Below are 23,548 nucleotides of genomic sequence, written 5' to 3' on the forward strand. Positions count from 1 at the left end.
GCTGTTTTCCAGGACTTAAGTTTCAAAAAGTCAAATTCAAGTTTGACCCCCCCCCCCCTTAGCAAGAAGGTCACTGCAGATATTCTTTACAACTTAAAACTATGTGAAGCTAGATTATATAGTAACTTATAAGCACAAGTCAACCTGCCATACCAAAAAAGACCACAGGGAGATGCCAAAGGACTGCATATGGCCACTATACGGTAGGGGTGTGCGATATATATCGTCTGCAATAATATCGTAATTGTTGTTTTAGCGATGTGCAATTTGACATTATCGAGTATTTTGCAAAAACCAAACAAAACACCTATATTTATTTATAGCCTTTTGAAGTTTAAAAGTCACAGTAAGCTGTATCGCGATTCTGGTGTACCCAAATTTAAGACCGCTTTAAATCATAATTAAGACTTTCTTGTACAATTTAAGACTTTTTATGACCTTAAATTTGATAAAGTAAATGTAAGACTTTTTAAGGACCGGCAGGAACCCTGTGCACGCACACATGACGTGATGAAGTCTAGCAGGTTAGACTAGAGCGCGTGCGCATTTACAGTGCATTTTCACTGCATGATTCAGTCTATTACAATGCATAACAAAATTCAAGATATGGGGGCTTTATATCATTTCATATAGTTAATATCACACGAACAGTGCTGTTTTTTCCTCCAAAAATCAGCATGATTACAAATGTGATATTGATTTTATACAACAGTTCAATAAACAAGAAGTGAATATTAAGAGACTTACGTTTTAGACACCATATTTCCTGTTTTTGCTCCCTTTCGACATCAAAAATAATTCCAAACAAAGCCACGACACTGTTTCGCATCTCTGAGCAACATGACTGAGTTTCGTTTCGTTCCTGAATGAATCAACCGTTTAAATGATTCGGTTCAATCGCAGTGACTCACTTATTAACAGTGACTTGATGCCACTTACTGGCGATTGTAATTTCACATTTAAAGTATCTTTTAATTTAAAAAAAAAATTATTTTAAATATCAGTATTCAACGTTTTATGTTTACAGTATTAAAACATTATATATGCATGTGTAACTGCAGGTTAAATGCATTCATGTCCTGCATTAAGCAGGGTGTAAGTGCAAGGGTCTAAATCCCACTTCAGAAATTCAAATTCAAAGATGAATTTTGTTGATACTGATTTAATTTGCTTGATAACAGCCCAAATGTCTTATTATTCTAATTGACTGATTAAAAGTAAGAATTTGACTCAAATGATGATGCACACTTTCAGAAAAAATGGCTTAATTGTGAAAATGACCATAAAAGGTAAACATCTATTTAAACTTATTGGAAAAGATTCATTTCTATCACTGCTGTGAACTGACCACCACACAGAATATGAAGAATATCAAAATCAGCTGTCCACGGTAGTCCTTAAGACTACCAGCACAATAACACAAGATCAGCACAATAACACAAGCAAAATATCGTCTAATTCTCGTTATCGAAAAAATCCTAGAAAATATTGACATATAATTTTTTGTCAATATTGCACACCCCTAGCTGCCAGCCGTTCTGCGCAACTGGCAGAGCTGAATGTAAAATTTAACACACCGTACACCATCCTAACCCTCGTCAAAGAGAAGCTCTCTCTCTGTGTTTAACCAAACTCAGATTAATTTAGGTGGTTTACGAAAGAAATCTGTCAGTGTTTCTTTTCATTTTATCTCTTCTTCAGCCCTTTGCATTTCCCGCGGTAGTTATATCTCCCTGTCATCTGACAGCGGAAAGCAGTCACTGAGTGATTGACAGCTAATATATTAACCAATTTGCATTAAAGTTAAGAATGTAAAGATGAAATCTGTTAATATATATAATTTGTAGTTATGGTGCTCCTAAATTTTTGCTGGTGCTCCTAACTTTTTAAAGTTAAAAAATTTAATTTCGAGCCCTGCAAGTATTAAAAAATAGAAGCATATAAAGTGTGCGAGTACACATATCCATATATAATTTTAATGCTATGGCCTTGTGTAGATATTTAAAGATGGCCATTTTTAAGCATGACAGTTGAAATTAAATGGTAACACTTAACAATAAGAGTCCATTCGTAGCATTAATGAAAACTGTAGAAGTACTGTTCCTTGTTAGCATGTTCATTTCAACATTCACTATTAGCTACTAATAGGATACATGTTTTAAAATTTTAAAGTTTCTTCTTTTAACATTAGCAAACTATGAAATAACTTTAATGATCGATATAGTAAATAATATTAATATTTTTATTCATTTACAAAGTATGGTTCAGTACTGTTACTGCTTTTTTTTTTTTTTAAATAGTAAAGCACTAGCTTTCTTTCAGTATCCATTTTGAAAACTATCGGTTGATTAATCAGTATCGGCCAGTGTGGTACAACCTAGCTATCGGTCGACCTCTAATATGTACATAAACATATGTCCAAAACACACTTCTTCTGCAAGCACCGTTATAAAACACTCACTGTACATTAATTTTGACAGCAATGTGAATATACTGAATTGTGTTCAAGCAGAAATTCAATGTTTTAGATGTACCAAGAGCGCACATAAACGGTTTGTTTGCGCATCAATAAAATGATAAACGCGCTCCTAATGCACGACTCCTGTATGTCACTATAATCGTCTTTACCTTGATTACATTCATCATTCATCAAAACCTTTCTAGTGCAACACTGGCTTCTTTTATCCAGCCGAGAGCTGTAGTTTGTGTATCATATGCTCATGCAGCGGTCAGGTGTTTTGAGCCGCTGATCAGTCTGTATTTCACACAGCGTGATGAGAAACGGCTTGAGCTGCTCCAAAACAGCTCAGAATAACATCACAGAATAGCCTACATACAAGAGAGGTGGTGATGTTATTTTTTCATTTTAATTTTGAATTTCTTTAACATATTGATTATAAAATATTATTAATAATATTAATAGTAGAATAATAAGAGTGAATTGAATATACTTATAGTCTTAAGTTATCTCGCGGCCCCCCTGGAGGATCACTGCCCCCCACCCCAGTTGAGAACCACTGCTCTAATCATACTAGAAAAGTGATCTAGTACCTATCATAACTTGGCAAAGCTGTGTTTTGCCAAAGGCTTTCTTTAGTCCTGTGCCATCCATGTTCATCATGGCCATCAATCTATTTGTAAGAACTCTGCCAACAGAAAAAAGTCAACCAAGTGAAATTAGTAACCAATATTTGTTTGAACAATATAAAAGTGACCAGAACAGCTGAGCCTTTAAGCAGAGGAGGAATGCCTTACAGTTTTTCTTCATCACTTTGGTGAATTTATTGAATCATCATTAACATTTGCACAGCTGCGCAGATCGATTGTTGTATGACATCATGAAAAACAATTACAATTTTAAAGTATCCTTTAAAACATTATACAAAAGACATTTAAAATTACTAAATGTTGGAAGTGTATCAAGATTAATTACATTTTGCAATTCATTCCAGGCCCAAGGAGCATAAGCAGAGAAAGCACATTTACCAAATTTTGACAATACCCTTGGAACTGTTAACCAAATACAAGAACCCGATCTAGTACAACGACTTTTGATATGTAACGTTAACAAATTAGAAATATAAGATGGTAATTTACCTAACAGAGCCTTTATGATGAACAAATACATATGTAACTTTCTCCTTTGATGTAAAGATAACCAATTTTGTTGTTGTTTGAACTGAATTCAAGCAATTGACGCTGAATTGCCGCTAATTTAAAAGTGAAAATAAAATACAGTGCTTTTACAAGCTATTTAAAAGCTAAGGAAAGCGAGGAGAAGAGGGAAAAACTTAAAGTTTGTGGAGTACAGGACCGCTGACGTGGAGTACGGGACCACTGGCTTGGAGTACGGGACCGCTGGCGTGGAGTACGGGACCGCTGACGTGGAGTACGGGACCGCTGGCGTGGAGTGCGGGACCCCTGGCGTGGAGTACGGGACCGCTGGCTTGGAGTACGGGACCACTGGCGAGGAGTGCATGACCGCTGGTGTGGAGTGCTATGGAGCATGGTGTAGGACAACTGGCGTGGACTGCGAGACCTGGATCTAGGAGTAATTTCTCCTGATCCTGAAGCCTGGCTGGACATTTGTCGAACCCTTGGTGGTTTTGGAAAGGACAGACCTGATGGATAAGACAACCAAATTAGATGATGGATTGGCTGAAATATATAATAAAAGTTATGATGCTTAACAGTTTGCTTACTGTGTTGTGAATGTGCTTCCACACATTACATCCTGTTCCAGAACCATCTGGGGTGCATTCATCCACATCTGTGTAAGAGGAAAAACAACAGTATAACCACAGTGCATACTATAACAAGATATAATATCCTCCAGCACCAGAAACTAGGGACCGGTCACAGTTGGCAATTATTCTATACCTAAGATAAACCCTGGGTATTTTTTTTTCTTCGATACCCTCTTGACAGGACTGCATTCTTCCTCACTCAGCTCTGCAGTTGTTGTTTGGTCGAATGCCTCACACACTTCCCGCTTCTCTGAAGTAAACAGACAACAAAGCAAGCTTTGAATAACTCATAATTTGAGTTAGGGGTAGGCGATATGGCAAAAAATCATATCATGATTCACGATTTTATCATGATATGTTGGTTTTTTCATGTTGGTTTTACTATTTTGCAAGTTGTCTGAGCAGTACAGCAAAACTAATTTCCCTATTTTGAAAACAAAGCCTTACAAGGTAACAAAATGTAAAATAAAATAAAATCCCACCCACTCTAAAGCGGTACTAAACTGCAGTGGAAACGTAAACCGAGCTGAACTGAGCCGTGCTGTGCCATTCTGAAACGTGCCGAGCCAAGTCGTATCACGTAGTGGAAAAGCGCCACTAGATACCTGATTGGGCAGATAGCTGGTCAACTGATCAAAAAATAGGCACATGTATTTTACTATGGCACAGTAATATAGTAATAATTTACTACTTTCTCCTGTTTTACTGTTGATTTCATCTTTTCCTGATCATTTGGAATGAGGATAAAAAGACAAAAAAAAAAAACATGCAAATAAGTTCAAACATCAATTCAATATCTACAATTTCCTGAATATTATGAAATTCAAGAGGCGTCATATATTATGACGTCATAATATGCAAATTAGATGAGTATATTTACACCCCACATAAACTTTCAGTCATGCCCAACATTTTTCTAATTTACAGTAGATCTCTATCTTTAAGCCCTTTCAACCCACAAGCTTTTGAAATCTTGATGTTAAAATCCAGCATTTTTTCCAAAAATCCCTGGCGCCTAAAGGGTTAAAGGTAGAGATGTTCCGATACCCTTTTTCCCTTCTCGATACCGATTCCGATACCTAGGCTCAGGGTATTGGCCGATACAGAGTACTGATCCGATACCTGGGTGTGTATCTGGTTATACAGCTGTATGTACTACTAGCCCTGTATGAATTGATACAATTATTTTATGGTGTGCTTCACCATATATATATATATATATATATATAGATAGATAGATAGATAGATAGTCTGGTGAGTAAACAAAAAAATATAATATATAATGCTTGGAAAATGGCACATTTTTTTAAATATCTAAAAGTACACTCAACATCAGTCAGTCAAGCATTATAAATATATTATGATAATCAAGTATTTTTTATGATAGAACTTTAGCAATTAGAATTAAAACTTGGTAACCATGTATGAATGCATATTAGTCATTTTAACTGAACTTTGGACTGGTGGTGGTGCTTTTTTGGTCATTCAGTGTTTCTGTAAAAAATGGGGGGAAATAATACTAATAAGAGTAGAATTCATAGTATGATTATTATAAGAACAATATAACGCACTAAGGATTAACGAGCTGCTGGATTCATGAATATTAATCAGGTTGTGTGCGTTCGCTCGAACTGATTTGCTGAAATCAAAACGGAAGATAATAGGTGAGCGCCAGCCAATGAGATTGTTGTTTGCGCATTAGCTCTGCCTACTACCAGAGAGTCAGGCAGTTCTTAAAAGCTGAAGAATTCCAAAGGAACTCCGTTATTTTGACAGGAAAATACAACAAAGAATATCGTTTATACATGTTTACATGTAAGACTCTCTCACTCTCTGCATGTGAGAAAAAAGCAAAGCAATGGCGAGTCGTGCACTTCACACTAGAGCTTACGGTACGTCAAATACAGGTGCGCTGCGCATTCATTCAGATGAACTGAAAAATAGCACAGAGCGTTTGACGGAGAGTGAAACTCTGAAGCGCTCAGTCATAGTGTTCCGTGAGTGAAAATATATCTGTGCTAAACTTATACTGAGCCTCCAATTCCAACTGGTGAGTAAAATCTGAGCATTTATTAGCCAGTGGCTAAAATCAGACATCAGTCACCCAGGGTGAAGATTTAGTCGCATATGCGAGCGATTTACGTTTGTATTTCTTCGCTGCTCTAAATAGTGGTTGCTTGTGGCAACATTCTGAGCAGCGAAGAAGAATTAATTTGCGATTTGCAGCATTAAGCAAAGCTAGCGGGCATAACTATAGGTCTTGTTTAAGAAAATGGTATCGGATCGGTACATGGGTTCAAGTAATCGCCGATACCGATGCCAGAATTTTTGTGGTATCGGTGGAATTTCCAATACTAGTATCGGAATCGGAACAACCCTAGTTAAAGGTGCTGTATGTAGGATTTTGACTCTACTAAAGCATAAAAATAACATAACATGTTTGCAGATGTTTAAGAAACATGCTAAGTTAACATACTTGTTTATCTGAAAAACAATGCTACAGTCAGTAATTCTCCTTTGAAAATGTACATTCCGGGCCGGAATGTCTGTATATGTTTTGTTTTGTGAAACCCGCCCACTGCCAGTTTACCCAATTGTATTTCGGCACCCCGGGTTGCCAGTTGGCGGAAAACACAGCGTATTTCATTTCATTCATCGTCATGTGCGCTCGTTCCTGTTGGTGTTGTTAATCTGGCAACCTGCATGTGCGTCAAGTCTGAGGAGGAGGTTCCGGGTGAAAAAAACCCTCTCCAATATTTTGAATTTGGACTGCAATACTTAGTTCAATCGCTAGGTGTCAATCTTACATACAGCACCTTTAAAGCACATGCAAATAATGTACTTTTTTGATTCCGAATAAGTGCAGTGTCCTGTGAGTGTAACTCTACCACTGAGGTAACATTTGATGTGACTGTATGTGGCGAGGTACAGTATATTGAGACAAAGACGGCAGAACTGCAACAGATAGAATGTGTGCTATAGCATGAGACTACGGCTGATGCATCTCAAAAGCAGATCGTTGAGACATTTGAATCAACCATGATCAAAAATCGTACACACCCCTAATTAGAGTAGTTAAAAAAAAAAAACCTGATTTAGCTTTTCAAAATGGATATACACTTACTTGACTTGATTTTGATTTTCAGTAGTGGAAACTTTTTCCAGCTGCTTGCTGGCTGATGCATCTCTTCAGCTGCTTTGGTTACATTAGCCCCTGGTGGCCAGTGAACCATGTTGTCCCTCACCCAAACCTCTGGGATGACTCCCTCCTCTTCTCCATTTGGCTCTGTCCAAACTGCCCTGATCCACATGTGGCGGGTACGAGGGAGGGGGTCAGAAATAAGTGTCAGGGATTATGCCAACTATGGCAGTCTCTAGTCAAAAGGGCTAAAGTATCTTATCACCTAATAGCCCTCACACACACTTCGTGACTTAAATGATCAGGCCACCACAAGGGGCCGCTACACAAACACCGACTATGCCACCCCGTTTTAGTGTCCGGGGAACACACCTTTCTCGGAGCAAGGCTCACAGGTTCGATACGGTTGAGTCAGGTATCAGGCCGAGTGGAGTCAGTAATGAAAGCTTTATTTGCAATAATAAAATACCAACTTTATTAATATGAGACAACCTCAGGAGAAAAATCAAATGAAACTACTACTATCAACTCTTCAGAATTTCGAGTGGCACACCTAGACAGGATGGAAACAGCAATCAACAGTGCACTCACACCACAGCATACCACACCTCCAGTGAACACGGCATTCAGGCGAAAAGCCCACCACCACACACACAAGGGAAGGCTGCCCCTCCGCAATTGGCCACCCGGTTCTGATGAGAGACACAAATAGAGAAATCAATACCTCCAACGCTTAATTGAATTTAAAACAGCATGGTCAGATCACATATACACAATACAAGTTAAAACATGGAAAGTATTCAACGTCTCAGTTCGGCTCTATAGGCGAGGAATCGCGTCCAGCACACAGCAGCTCTGAACGTGGGCTAGAACCCGACCATAACCACAAAATGGTTACAATAAGAGCTAACATTCCATAAATACATCAAAATAAACACAGAAAACAATGACACAGAAAACAGTCTTCATGTAAGAGTCAACCCAAACAAAAACAAACTCAAAAAGGACGGTGACGCAAAAAGGGCCGATCGTCTGTTGCACACCGCTATAGACTATAGTTGCAAGGTTTCGGTTTCACGTTACTCACAACCAGGAGGAGCGAGAGAAACGCCGCACAACGGTCCAGCTGGTCCTGTGAAAGTTGAACACAGTCAATGTACTCAGTTCATAAAGGAAAAGTGCACTTGCACAAGCCAACGACCGGTTACTCGACTCGATCCGCCAGCTTGATTTGACTACAGCACCGTACGATCCCAAACAAACGAGGTGACAATCCGATGCTGAGGCACAAGGCCCCAGTATGGGAAAGCAATTTGTGGCCACTGGAACAGCCAATCGTCAAGCTTCCCACGATAGTCGAAACACGCACCAAGCCAAACACCAGCCCACTGCAATACTGCACACGTTGGCTCACACCTATAATATAAAAATACACATTTTAACGAGCCAAACACTTAAAAACACTCGCAGCAGATTAAACGTACCTTTAATGAGATTCACATAACCTAGTCGCGGTTATGTTTAGATTCATCTCCATACAGACCGCCATTGTCGTCAACATCCCATACAGCTCCTCAGTCCACCCTTTGACAGAATGAACCCATGAAACCAGATAAAGAAAGTCCACCAAAAAAGTCACTGGCAACAACTCCTACCTCCCAATGTTCGCACACCTCACCGGAAGTGAATTACCGCTCTCCCTCGCGGACACAGAGCAGACGCACACACATAGCGCCCCTACGGTCACTTTTATATGTCATTCAGTTAAAGTAATTACGAACCACTCCCCCTCCTCCTATTACAGGATACGTCACGGGTAAACCGTACACACATAATAAGACCTATAAAAGAATCAGAACAAATCAGTATTCATAGAGAAGTGTTTTATTTCAGTTGGAATTCTGGCAACTGCAACAACTAACTTTAGGCAACTTAATCATTCTCTGAATGTGTTGCATGCAATCTACATAAGGGCAGCATTCTCTCCTCCACACTCAGAACAAGCATCATATACAACCTCCACACCCTCACAAGGATAATCCAGGCAACTTTTTTTGAGCAATGTTGCTTTGGCCACTTTCCCATTGAGAATGGGTATCAAATTTCTATCTAGATGGGTTGTGGACCCTGTGTCTCACCTGGTAGCCTGTAACATTGCCCAAAGTTGCCCCATGGCAATCATCAGCCTTAGGAACATTAGTTTCAGTAACATACTTACAATTCAGTTACGTTCTACTTCATGCAGCAAGGGGAACAAAATGTACCCTGTGTCAGCTTCCCTGGGGTTGGTTGGCAGACAGACAACTTTACGAATCAACTGCTGTTTGCTGATCAGTCTACGTCTAGTTCTGCTGATATCTCTAACACGGATGATGTTAAGCAGTTTAGAATCACAAGGTTCACTGAAGAAACTCTCTGTGTGGCATTGGCGTAGCACATCACAAACCAAGGTGCCTTCTTCGCATATTTCCTTCACAAAGACATAGTCTTTGTTCTGAAGGATGAAACAACAATCTCGTGGCCTTGTGGAGATGCGAGTAAACCTCTCTTTGGTCAAGGGCCTACATTTTGTAGACTGCTCTAGTTCTGCAAGACACTTGGCAACTTGTGCTATAGGATTGCGAGATTGTCTGACCATTTTCTTTAGAGTCTGCAGGTAGTTCTCAAATGGAAAGCATGAAATCCCATTCAGTGAACATCTGAAGTGTTCCACATCATCTGGTAAGTGAATTAGTGAATACACATTGTATACAGTGAAGGTGTTTCCATATACATCCTCACACTTCCTGACATAGTACATGAGTAGCTCTCTGACATAGTCCAAGTGTTCCTCACGCTCTGTGTCATCAGAATTCAACAGGACTGACATTGCAACCATCAAGGAAAGAAAGTGACTATATACAGCAGGTGAAACCACTCTTCTTAGAACCACTGGTCCAGTATAAAGTAGAAACTGTCTGAGTTCTGTAGCCTTCCACCTGTCCAATTCCAGTAAACTCCTAGGTTGCCAAGCAAACTCACTAGGTAGTTCTCCATTCAGTGCCTTCAGTTTATCTGACATTTCACTCCTTTGCTGAAATGACAGTCTGCATGCGTTGGGTCCTCCCTGCATGTAGTGAAGCATTCTCCTAACTACACCCAAACACACCAAGTGCATGTAGTCCAATGCAAATGGTCGAATACATGGATATCCAGCTAGGGTCAGTGGAGATTTATCAACTTGGTGGTCTTTGTAGGCAAGTCTACTGAATTCTGCTTCAGACCTTGCAACAACACCAGGTGCTGTAGCACCGAGAACAACTCGTCCCACATAGGTGCCTCTAACTGTGCAGCGCTCACAAGCGAAGTAGCTGTTGTGATTCTTTATACACTTCAGGAATGATCGGGCTGGTGCATCACAAATGAAGGCTTTTACATTCACTTGAAGTGTTTTCTCTCCATGGACTATGCCATCTTGCTTAAGGTGCTGCAACTCCTGAAGAAAATCAGAAAGGTAATCTTGAACTGGGCTGGGTTTTGCTTTTCCACAATAGAGTGCCACAATGAAGGGTGCAAAAGCATGGAAACTGCATGAAACAGGATTGGCCATATCTGCAGGCTTGATGATTTAAACAGTGGAATACAATCAATGTTGAAGCACATATCTATGCGGTCTTCTGGGAAAGCAGGATTCTGGGCTAAAACTTTCAAAATGCCAGATGCAATACCAAAGTATGCATATTGTCCACCACACAGTTCAGCTATTGCCACTCTTTTGGGGGTCTTCAGCAGCGTTCTGGCATCCTTGGGGAGGCGATGTCCTTGGCGCCTCAGAATGTCTAGCAGTTCATTTAGTGCAGACCGCGTGTATTTGTTGGTAGCTGCCCAAGCTGCAACTTCCTCACTCAGATCAGGAGTGTCCTCTGCAGAATCATCTGACAGATTGCCAGCAACCTCAGAGTCAGTGTCAGAAGACAGCACTAATGCATCAGAGTCGTAATATGGGATGTTGCCATCTGCTGAAGGTGACAAAGAGGCAGTTTCATCCTCACTGAACTGTGCCCTCAGCAACCCATCTGCATCACTGCTATCTGATTCATCAGCTGCAAGAGACAGCACTTCAGCATTATGTTTCCTCCAGTTTTTGTAGTATGCCATCATTTAAGTCACAAGTAGCTGCAAAATAAAGAAGGAATACACATGCATCTCTAAGACATTTACATATGTTTACAATAATGTACAGGGAGAATGACAAGCAAGAGCCTTTTTAACTTATTAAACATTTAAAAAAATTATCATGTATTTTCAGCAGTCAGGGACTATTACCTACCAACTAACACCATCATCAATTAACAGACAAACAAATAATAAATAAATAAAATCTATACTGAACCATTTGCTTCAACCTCAGTCAAAGCCAAATACTTTCCTGGTAGTATTTACTTTATATTTTAATTCCAAGTTTTATTATTAATCTACAAATGTTTAATTTTCTGAAATTATTTTTTGTAACAAACTGATTATTTTCAATTAACTTTTAATTAATTTGTATTCATTTAACTTTCATTTTATTTGAAAGTTAAATGAATACAAATTATTTTTTTTTTAATATTTAAATTTTATTTTATTTTAAAATTTCATTTTATTATACATTGATTATTTACTGAATGAAAGACTTGCAACAGTCTGTCAGGTGCTATAACTGTGCATACAGGATCAGCTCATGCATGGCGACTGCTAATCCCCATGGTGTACTTTTGCATCTATATTTTTCATTTTTTAACCATGACGAAAAAGACGGGAAAAAAGAATGCTTGTATTTTAAAATGCTAAAATATTAAAAAGCAAAAACAGTTTTCAGTATCACAAAAATAAATTACATTATAGCAATAAAACTTTTACATTAAGATATCTTTAACAGAAAAATATCAGGACACTTGAAAGCGAAAGTCTTCAGATTTACAATGTTCTAGAGTAAATTTGAGAATTTTAGTTTTTGAAACATTTTCTTAGACACATGAAATTATGGAAGAAATATGCAGAGATCAAACATTCACTCTTATGGTATGTCTGCTGAAAACTACTACGTTTCTATGTAGCAAATAACGTAAATGGTATTGAAATCTGAGAAATACGAAAAGGCCAGCAGCATCCCTGAAAATTAATGTCTGGCATTTAACAATTTTCTAACGTAAACAGTTGATACTGCTGAATTGTCTTGTCATGTTTAGCAGCTTACCTCAGCTCACATTATATATACCACGCAGCTCAGCTTCTGTGAATGGTAAATCCCGCCTTCTTCGATTTGATTGGCTATTTCAAACATTTTGACATTGACGAGCGCTTTTGAGCCGCTGCACCAGAGATTGTCTTACTGCCTTTGGCTGCATTGAGCCAGAGCATGCAAAATTAAAATTATAATTTTTAACTCAAGTGGGCTGCACGGTCCATTCGTCTGGGCCGATGGAGTGATATAGACTACGTACATTAACTCATTATATTTACGCAATGGGCCGGCCCACAGGGAAGGTGCTCCCGATGGTCAGTCCGCCACTATAGAGACGCTAAAAATTAAATTTAGCATTGATATACACTAAAAAACTAGTTTTATAACATTATTACGATTTTTAATGAAATAAAAGTGAAAAGGCATAATCACAGTTTGAACAAGAGGAAACTGCATTTTCATTTATGGGATAAATAACGAAAAAATGAATGGACGCAAAAGTACACGGACCCCCTGTGAAGGCAGGGTGATGTTCGTTGCCTAAAATGGAAAATAATGATAATGACGAATAAGATGGTGGAGAGATTCAAAAATTAAAACGCGGGGCTCTTATTCCGAACACAAATGGTAAACTTAGCATCCCCTTGACATTTCAAAATCAGTAACGTTAGCTTTATACTAACATGCTTACAAGTGACATAACATTTCTCTGTTCACACTGCCACAGTTAGCTTCATGGTATTATACAGGCCACAGTATACTGGCGGGAAATTAGAATACACAAAAAAGAACAAAAATAGTCATTGCACAAAGTCATATTTCATTAAAACACGATCTTCTATGTTAAAAGTTACCCAATATTACTTATTTTATATTTCATGAGATGTTAACACATTTACTCACCTGACAAAACGAGTCAGAGGACCGCTCTCTCGAAGCTTCGACTTCAGAACGGACAAATTTTCACAAGACAGTGATGACGCGTTTCAACGGTCACCAGGATCGTAATCCTCCAAAAAAATGTTATTTGTGTACAATTATAACACTTGCATCAAAAAAAAAAAAGTATATATATATATTATAATAAACGCTGTGCAAGGGTGTAATGCAGCGTCTATGGGGGTGACGGTAAATTTGATGTTGTTCTCTCTTCTGACTGCGGTTAGAAGTCTCTCTCTATTTTTGTCCTATTTTTGAAAGTGATAAAAACATTATCATGGAGTTTTTATTTTGTTATTTGAGCAAATGTGAATGCAAAAAAAACCATATATGTTTGTCCTGGTCTTCCATTCTATGACGATTTCCGCTGCTGAGAAACCCGGAAAGAGCACCATCTACAGGTGTGTTAAACACATAGATTGTATGAAAGGTTAAACAGCAGAGAATGGTTTCTCAAATATTTTTGCCAAAAAATATCTTGATTATCCCCAAGACTTTTGGGCAAATATTCTGTGGACTGATGCGACAAAAATTGAACTTTTTGGAAGGTGTGTGTCCCGTTATATCTGGCGTAAAACCAACACAGCATTTCATAAAAAGAACATCATACCAACAGTCAAACATGGTGGTTGACTTGCCATAATTGATGGAATCATGAATTCTGCACTCTATCAGAAAATCCTGAAGGAGAATGTCCGCGCACGTGCTACTGTGGTAAATTTATTCATCGCACAGACCAATTTTTTTTACCACAAAAATTATCTGCTTACTCAATTAATTGTCAAAATAACTGACCGATTACTAGATTACCAAAATAATTATTGGTCACAGCCCTAGATTAGTTAAAACATTTCAAAATGCACCTGCATTGTTTTGCATTTTGTGACTTTCAGTTGAATAAAAGACCATTTTTCCAGTCATATATTTCGCCATTGAAGATTTTTAAAAAATAGTTTTACAATATTGTCTCGTCTTTCTCATGTGAACCTATATGTATTATCTTGTTAGTTAAGTGCATTGCCACACCCCTAATAAAACTTAATTTACGAACAACAACATTTTATTGGGGTGGGCAAAGTAAACTGTATACTGTGTATTAATGCTTTAATAACAGCAAATGTTGCTAGGCTTATGTAATTCCAATTTGACATATTCTATGTTACTAATATAATGTTCTGAAAATTTCAAGAAAATATTGATCAATTATGTGCACTTGTTTTTTGAGCACACTTGATGCAAATGCCTTTTCTTTAGTTTTCTCCCCCCAATTCTTATTTTAAAAGTGTTTAGCAAAATGCCTTTGTCCGAAACATTATGGAGTGTAATTTAACATAGATTCTATTACACTAACTTTGACCAGCAGCCTGATTACATGACTGATTATTTACAGGTTGAACAGGCAAGCACTAGTGCTGCTGAAGCTCAGTTTTCAGATAGAATGTATGCAGAAGGTGGTGATAGTGCACCCAGAGTTTTGTCTGTGCAGGCGTCTCATTGTCAGAGTGATGTAAGGTATGATGTATTCTCAAGAAATCATCAGTGCACATGTGTAGCGCTAACATTTTTGGCCAACCACAGTGAAGGGATTATGTTCAAGATGTCTGACCTTGATAGGGTTTTAGAGGAGGGGGATGCTTTGTATGTTGGTATTAAAATGCAACTTATTGCTGAAGGAAGATTTCATCAGGACCTTCTGACTATGGAGGAAGTACCGCTGAGTGTTTCAACATTTAACCAAACATATCATGTACAAAAGTCTGAAGTGATGATGGGATATCTAAGAGCCAGAGGGACCCCCAGCAGGGAAGGGTGGTGGATTCCTCTCCCTGAAAGACTGCAGTCTCTCTCAACCGATGTCAGTCATGCACATGCAATGCAATGGTTTCTCCAGTGTGTATTGCTGTGTTCAGAGACAGGTCTGGAAGGTATGGATTCTTTGATTCGCACTCAAGGACTGCCGATGGTTTTCCTCATCCTATTGGTGGTGGAACTGCTGTCATTTTAACTTTTACCCACCTAAGTGACATGATTGACAGAATTCTCCAGCTTTTCTGGGAACGTTCTGATGTCTTTTGAAACAGGGCAACAGTCTGGCCAACTGCCTTCACCGTCAGTTTGTGAACAGGCGTCACAAGTTATTTCAGCTCTACTAGAACCAGGAACAAATGTTGGAGCTAAAGTAAATCTTGTTGGCTCAGGAGTTAAAAACCAGGAAATGATAGATAGAAGAAATAAGCAGAGGAGAAGAAAGGAAATGCATAAAACAATTGACTCCACAAAACAACATGGAGGACCTAAGGACCCAACTGCATCTCATGTCATGAGAAAACATAAAAAAAGGGATTATGAGAGAAATAGGTATGTCAGCTCTTTGCAATTCCAGACAAATTGTTACGTTCCACGTGTGTTTTGTTTTGTTTTCACTATCTGTATACGTGGGGTAATTTGCACGTGTTGGCCATTATGTTCATTTGCTTCTCTTTCGTCCCTAGCTTATTATCTCTGCTCGCAGGATTGCTGTGATTGGCTGAGCCGGACGTCAGTCATCATTGAGGCGACGTTCCAGAACCAATCGGAGGCCGTTCAGCTGGTTTTAAGAGAATGGCGCGTTCATTCATTGTTGTTTTGTTTTTTGTCTTCTGTGTAGCGAATGGAGGATTGAGCTCTGTGTAGCGAACCGAGTGGTGTGCTATGTGTTAGTGTGTTTGTTCTACATCACGGGAAGACGAACGGTAGGTTAGTATGCCGCGGTATACACTGCCCGTAGGTCTGTCTCTGTTAAGCACACTAGGTTAGTGTTGAGCGCCACTCTTTGTACTTTTGTTATTTAGTTAGGTTAGTCAGCGCCGCGTGCGTGAAGATTTCGGTTTCTTTTCTATATTTTGCTTTGAGTAGGATTAGGGTTAGTTTAAGGATTGTTTTTGTTATATTATGTTTTTTTCTTTGGCGCCACTTTTTTCTTGTTTGTCTTCCCAATTTGTTTTTCTTTATTATTGCATTGTACATAGCTCATCAATATATTACTGGAACTAGTGGCTTCGGCTTTTATGTGAATAAACCCAGTAATTTTCTCTTGCAAAGATTGTCTGTCATGTTCTTCCAGCCGACTTCACATCATAGCAGCATTTTAATATGTTGATGTTACGATATATTCCCTGGGCCGTTTAAAGATCGTAACACAAATAAAAAAGTCGTTGTTAAGGAAAAGTACAATCAAGATCCTCACTTCAGAAAAAAAAAGAAAGACTACATGGCTAGACGGTACAAAATAGATAAAGTTGTTCAGACAAAGAAGAAAGAGAACATGGTAAGGAGGTACAGCACAGATCCTTTCTTCCAGAAGAAAATGAAAGAGTACATGGTTAGGAGGTACAACACAGATGCTCTTGTCCAGTCAAAGAAGAAAGAGTACATGGTTAGGAGGTACAGCACCGATACTCTATTCCAGAGGAGAATGAAAGAGTACATGGTTAGGAGGTACAGCACCGATACTCTATTCCAGAGGAGAATGAAAGAGTACATGGTCAAGAGATATGCAGGTGACCCAGAGTTCAGAGCACATCACATATTGCAATGTACCCTGCGAAAGACACAGAAATGTGTCGGTGATGCTGCATATCATGTTCTTCATCGTTTGCAATGCGCACTGAGGATCAAAAGGAAGTATAAACCATACATCCGTTCCAGCCAGGAAACAACTCAGCCTTTGGTTAGCAAAGTGATGGAAAGCGCCATACATGCATTCCGGTGTAAGATACAGAAAGGCCCTACACATGTCTGCACAGTCTGTCACAGAGCCCTGTTTCCTGATCAAGTCAGGGTCTGTAATAGAACGCGTTATGACAAAAACGTTCACATGTTGCAGCATCTTGCTTAACCGGGAAATTTGTTCATGCTTGTGATAGTGCCTGCTCAGATTCTTGTGTAGTTCCGGAAGAGAGAAGACAGGAGTGGATTTGCCACACTTGCGACAGCCATCTGAAGAGAGGACACATGCCTTCAATTGCATCGGCAAACAAGCTTGAATTGCAACCCATTCCTATGGAATTGGTTGAATTGAATGTGCTTGAACGTCAACTTATTGCCAAAATTGTACCATTTGCAAAAATAGTTGCATTGCTCAAAGGACAGCAGTGCATGGTGCTATTGTGTGTGTGCCATCTGAGATGGAACAGACTGTCAACTGTCTTCCAAGACCTAGAAGTGCGTCCCAGCTACTGCAGGTGAAGCTAAAGAGACACATTAAGTTTAAAGGATATCAGCACTTCCATACTGTGAATATGCATAATGTGCTTGCAGCTTTATCAAAGCTGAAAGCAATGCATTCAGAGTACAGGGATATATCCATAAGAGAAAGTGCAATATTTGAAAGTCACCTAGATGAGGAAGGTGATGACACAGAGAAGCAACAAGAAGTTGATGTTGCTGAGCAGGCTGGGCAGGATGAGCAACAGGTTAGTGTTGAGGAACAGGATGAGCTTAGACCTGGTCTCACATTAGACACATGCATGCAACCACCTGACATTGGACAGGGGATCTTGTCGTATGGTGAGGGAATATTTAGCATCGCACCCGCGCAAGGACAAAAGCCTGTTGGATTTTTCAAGATCCCAAAGCTGGAAGCCATGGCGTTCCCTTTTCAGTTCCCCACTGGACAGAACACAATTGATGAGGCAAGACAAATATCATTATCTCCTAGCATGTACTTCAAGGCAAGATTGTTCAGCGTGGACACGCGTTTTGCGAGAGATCAGAGTTACCTATTCTTTGCGCAGTTTTTGACAGAAACGCAACTGGCTAGAAACAGCATGTCTATCCAGTTGCGAAAAGGCAAACCTATAACAAGAGATGGCCGAAAAATTTCCAAAAAATTGCTTCAAGATAACCGAGAGATTGAAAGATTGGTACATGACAGAGACGCCACACGGTTCATGCAACCACTGAGAGGCTCTCCATCTTATTGGGAGAAAACGTTGAGAGATCTACAGGCTATGATTAGACAGTTAGGAACCCCTACTTTTTTTGCACATTCAGTGCAGCCGAAATGCGATGGCCTGAAGTAATAACAGCAATCAAGGCCCAGCAAGGTGAACAGGTTGACTTTTCAGAGCTTGACTGGATGACAAAATGTGAAATCCTTTGAAGCAACTCTGTCACTGTCATGCGTATGTTTGAGAAACGAGTGGATGCACTAATGACTGTAGAACCTGGTCGCACAGAACACACACGTATAATCTTAGCTCAGAACATTCCAAGGAACTTATCTTCCATCATCGACTCATAAAATAGACAAATGACCAGCACGACGCCCAATTCTCTGACTAGCGTCCTGCCATAGACTCGTAAACCATGATAAGTTTGAGGATGAAATGACCGCGCTACATCTGCATGGAGTTAAGACCAAAGAACTGCTTCTTTGAAGAGGTTCCAGAACCAGAGCGTTCACGATACTGCGACCCTGCTTACCATAAACTATGCTTCTGATAAACAAAAAGCGACTGACTTACAGCTTCGTCTGAGCTAAGAAGATCACCAGAGCCACACAACGTGATACTCCTAATGACCTCAAGACCTCAGCTTTGGTCCCCCGCCTTCCAAAGGAATGCGCTCTTTTTCTCTTACAACAAAAGAGCACCCAAACTTTTATGGACTTTGCCAAAAGGACAATTAAGAAAAAAACTGTTGCTATTAAAGCAATATACTCAAGAGGCAATATATATATGAATGTGGTATTTTATGCTTGTTTATCTTGCTGTGGTTATTAGAACTTAGGATATTTTAATCTATGACTTAACCCGTTTAGTAGATAAAATTATAGGTATTCAATATGACAAATACCTCATGTTTGATGTCTTATATATATCTATATACCGTTGTCACGAATCTGGTCTGCACTCCTGTTCATTCACCACTAGAGGTCACCCGCTCACCACATGGACTTTCACACCACACATCACATGGACTCCAATTCCCATCATCCAACACTGATCACAGCTGTCACCAATCACTCATTGCATCAATCACACGCACACCTAATCACACACACACTATTTCAACCCTGGACATTCTCTCCCACGTTGCCGAGTATTGTATGCCTTATCGCTGCCCTACGGAGCCCGTTAGTTTTCCTAGCCTTGCCTTGGTTGGATTGTGTTTTCCCCTGCCTGGACTATCGCTGACGTTTTGGACTACCTCTCCTGTCTCGCCCCTCTGGATACTGTTTGCCGATTATCGACCCATGCTTGTCTTAATCTACTCTTTGTCTCGTCCATGTTATACCTGTTTGCCATTGTTTGACCCTGCCTGTACGACCATGTCTCTGCCTAATAAAAGCCCGCATATGGATCCGCACGTCTCGTCAGCCCCGTAACAACCGTATTGTCCCGAATATAAGACGACCCTGATTATAAGACGACCCCCCTTTTTCCAGATGTACCTTTTGGAAAAAGGCTTTTTGAAAACCAAATCTTGTTTTGTTTGTTTGTTTGTTTTTCTCGCTGTAAAAATTTTTTTCTTTAATTTTCAAATTGCATATTTTTCCTATTTTAATTTTTGTTTTGAAAGTATGGTAAATACTGGTAAAATGTACCAACAATGACATTGAAAAATATACACTTTTTGATATACCATTGAAATAACAGGTAGCCCATCTGAATTATATAACATTTAGGCTATCCATCTCATAGTAGCCTACCAAAATTTTATTAACAGTAGAAGTGAAATCTTATTGTAGTCTTCAAATCTGGGTACTGTCTTATGTTTTAAAATCAGTTACAGAGGAAGTTTGGTCCCATCAGGCTAACATGACAGTCACGACTTTACAACACACATTACGTTACATATTTCATGGGACACTCGTTATATGCGTTTTTTTGGCGCCACCTATTGTTGTGGGTGTATTACTGATATGTCAAAGTCTAGACCCCGTATATAAGACGACCACGTTTTTTTAGATGTATTTCCAAGAAAAAAACATTGTCTTATATCGTCTCATCAAACAGTGAATAGGATGGACTCAAATCAGTCCGATAAAAACAGACACCCAGCTTTGCAAAAGCTGCAGAAGAAAAAAACTGAGCTGGAAAAACTTGGCTGCTTGGAAACTTTGGTCTCGCCTCACCCGCCTACAGACTTAACATCTAGCTGATCATCTCAAAGAACTAAACACTTAGTCAACGTCTGACCAAAGAAACTTGCAAAGCCTGCAGCGTAAGAACTTCAAAGCCTTGCCATTCGCGCGCTGCCAGGAAGCCATCCAATCGTAGAGAGGATCCCCCGAGTGATGTCACGCGACAACGACTCATCAGCGCGAAAGTCCGGGATTTCCCTCCAGCAACCATCCAGGGAGAAGAACAGTCTTCAACTCAACTCAAAGCAAGTAAACAAACAAACAATCTCTATTTGCTGAGCTGATTTGAATGAATCTTTAAAAGATAACGATAGTCGAGTCTTCTGTTTGTGACGTCTTCAGGTCGTCTTTATTCTCAGGAAAGAGAATAGCTTAAACTTTCTTCAAACTGCTTTCATCTTGCCAGAACGTGTGTATGTGTGTGTATGTGTTTTGTTAGTATATTGTATCATAGAATAGTAAATAAACTCTTGTTTCATTTTTAATGGATGGTCTGGTGCCGTGATTTTCAAATCTGAAATTATTTGCCAAAGATTTTGTTACCTGTGCTCTCTTTGATTTACCCAACCAATTCTGTATTATTATCGTGGCCACGACAATAAGCCGAATTGCTAAAATATACTGTATTAATACTCGCTGGTCGAGTCGTTAATAAGGTATAAATTATACATTTTGATTAATATCAATTAATCAGATCAAAATCAAATTTCTACGATTTGATTCCCTAAAGCTAAAATTATAAATAAAGGCTAAATTCCTTACACTTTGTTTTAATACAGTTATGCACCTGCTCCCCACTATAAGCAAATTTTGCGGTAAATCAAAGTGGCATATGTCAAAATGATTAAAACTCTGAAAGTATGACTGGAATGCTGAAAAAAATGTTTTCTGCAATTTTGTCATTCAAATAATGCAGAACATTTTCTCTGAACAATTAAGTTGTCTAGATAAAACGTGAAATAAATAAGAGAACAAGGTTGTAGTGAATTTAATAAAAAAATATGTATTAAATAACTGCCCAAACACTATACAGATAATGTGAATTACAAAATTCTACCCCAAAATGTTTGACACTACAATAAAATGCTCATAATACATGAAATGCATATATTGCCAATTTTATGGGAAAGACTAATTACTTAAATAGTAAAAAAAAAAAAAAAAAAAAAAATTACTAATAAATCTATATGGATGAGTGCTGTCAAAATTAGCGCGTTAACACAGGGGCAGAGCTAGTGCTGGCCACCCCACCTCACAACTGCTGCTTCTCTCTCTTTTTTCTTGACAAGAATTGCATTTATTTAGACACAGAACATCTTTATAACCACATCAAACAGGAGACTTTTCAGACGCGCACTCCACATCGCCTCAGCACCAGGTACAGGTGACGAGGAGCTTCAGTAGAACAAGAGTGAAGAACTGCGGTCAGATGAGATGTTGTCAGGCCATATGTCAGTAAAAGTTAAGTTGTAGTGCGTGCTCTTCAATTTCACACACAAATACAGCAGCGCGCGCTGTAGCCTGCATCATTTCATACTAAAGTGTGAATGAAACTACAAGCATACGTGTCAGATCCATGTCATGTTCAGCAGCGGAAGCTCTCAAAGTTATAAAATAAAGTTTATTTAATAGCAGTCTAATAACCAGCTGCTGTGATGGCTGTTCGTCAAAGAACAAAAGAAAAATGAGGAAATCAATAACTTTTGTAGCTTTAAGGATTCATCTATATTTAATTTAGCATTTAGTGTTTGATAACTTTATTCAATTTCTGTATATTTCCTACTTGCTGAAGGGCACAGGTAACTAAATATTACATTTATTATAATGGGTTTATGTGAAGATTGTTTTAAGTTCACTTAATTTAGTTGTTATTTTTTAAAGTCTAAAAATGTTAAACTTGATAGCTCTCAGTTATACTGTAATGTTGAATGGCTATACTGAGCTAGAGAATGACATCTCTGAATTCAATAATGAAATGCCTTTAACTGAAAATTGAGTGTTTAATCCTATCATTATACATTACTGACACTCTATCCTCCAATTTGATACTGTTAAGTGCTTTGACACAATCTGTATTGTTAAAAGTGCTATATAAATAAAGGTGACTTGACTTGACTATAGTCAAATATTAATAAAAGTTAAATTAAGTTAAATATTAAGAAAAACATTTTTCCTACAGACATCAATAGTATTGTTATCAGCGATACTCGCCTTCAGTCATTAAAAAAAATGCCTTATGCCTTAATGCATTAAACAAAAAATATTATAATGTTAAAAATATACTGTCTTTATGTTGTTTCTACATTCATTTGAAGATTATATAATATTGCAATGATTTCATATTCAAAGTATTTTTGAAAACTTTAATGTTATGTGGGTTTAATCATGATTAATTTCAGAAAAAAGTTATTATTATTATTAGTTATTTTTTTTAAATCGATTGACAGCACTAATATAAATAAAACTATTTGTTTCCTTTGTTCAGAGGCATTGGTGGAAGAAATATGTTTCACAAAATGCAGAAAAGATGTTTATGTTAAGAAAAAAATCAACGCTAGAAATGAATGTCATAAGCCCTATTCGGATGGTAATTGTTTCTCAGGGGGACGTAAGTGATTTTAACCATTTACAGGGGGTAGTTGGTGATTTTAATGCCGTCCGAATCCAGGATGTCAGTGTATTTCTCTCACCACCCCCGTAAAAATCCCCAGCCGAATTACCTACTGTTTATTGACAAAAACTGTTTTTTTGACAAACACCAAGGACAAAACACCAAGCCGTCCGAATCCCCATCTCTGAGTTTACGAGAAGAAATCAATTCAAAATTCAGTGTTTAAACCCTTTGTGAGCGTTCCTGAACACCGTAAGAGGTAACGTTGTACTTCGGT

At 38.6% G+C, this 23,548-nt stretch overlaps 1 protein-coding gene across 3 annotated transcripts; it reads right to left on the reverse strand.

Moving 5' to 3' along the window:
* Positions 1-3,309: 3,309 nt before the first annotated feature.
* Positions 3,310-13,612, reverse strand: LOC131539516 (uncharacterized). Of its 3 annotated transcripts, XM_058774149.1 has the most exons (7): positions 9,042-9,202; positions 8,871-8,970; positions 7,978-8,802; positions 7,372-7,542; positions 4,381-4,497; positions 4,203-4,270; positions 3,310-4,121 (listed from the first exon to the last, which is right to left on the reverse strand). In XM_058774149.1, the coding sequence occupies exons 3-7, from the start codon at positions 7,985-7,987 to the stop codon at positions 3,792-3,794; spliced, it is 696 nt and encodes a 231-aa protein (XP_058630132.1). In that variant the 5' UTR covers positions 7,988-8,802; positions 8,871-8,970; positions 9,042-9,202; the 3' UTR covers positions 3,310-3,791. The 3 variants fall into 3 exon arrangements, with proteins under 3 accessions (XP_058630132.1, XP_058630133.1, XP_058630131.1); XM_058774150.1 differs by lacking the exons at positions 7,978-8,802; positions 8,871-8,970; positions 9,042-9,202 and adding an exon at positions 13,496-13,612 and having other exon boundaries at positions 7,372-7,547; XM_058774148.1 differs by lacking the exons at positions 7,978-8,802; positions 8,871-8,970; positions 9,042-9,202 and having other exon boundaries at positions 7,372-7,675.
* Between the last annotated feature and the right edge of the window lie 9,936 nt (positions 13,613-23,548).

This window comes from Onychostoma macrolepis, chromosome 04, assembly GCF_012432095.1.
Source record: "Onychostoma macrolepis isolate SWU-2019 chromosome 04, ASM1243209v1, whole genome shotgun sequence".
In the NCBI taxonomy this organism is placed as follows: Eukaryota; Metazoa; Chordata; class Actinopteri; order Cypriniformes; family Cyprinidae; genus Onychostoma; species Onychostoma macrolepis.

Bases quoted from the DNA above. Each gene is read 5' to 3' on its own strand.
- LOC131539516 (XM_058774148.1), bottom strand. From the start codon at position 7,558: ATGTGGATCAGGGCAGTTTGGACAGAGCCAAATGGAGAAGAGGAGGGA. The intron at 4,498-7,371 runs GTAAGTGTATAT...TGTTTACTTCAG, and splicing joins GAAAATCAAAATCAAGTCAA to AGAAGCGGGAAGTGTGTGAG. The intron at 4,271-4,380 runs GTATAGAATAAT...CCTCTTACACAG, and splicing joins ATACCCAGGGTTTATCTTAG to ATGTGGATGAATGCACCCCA.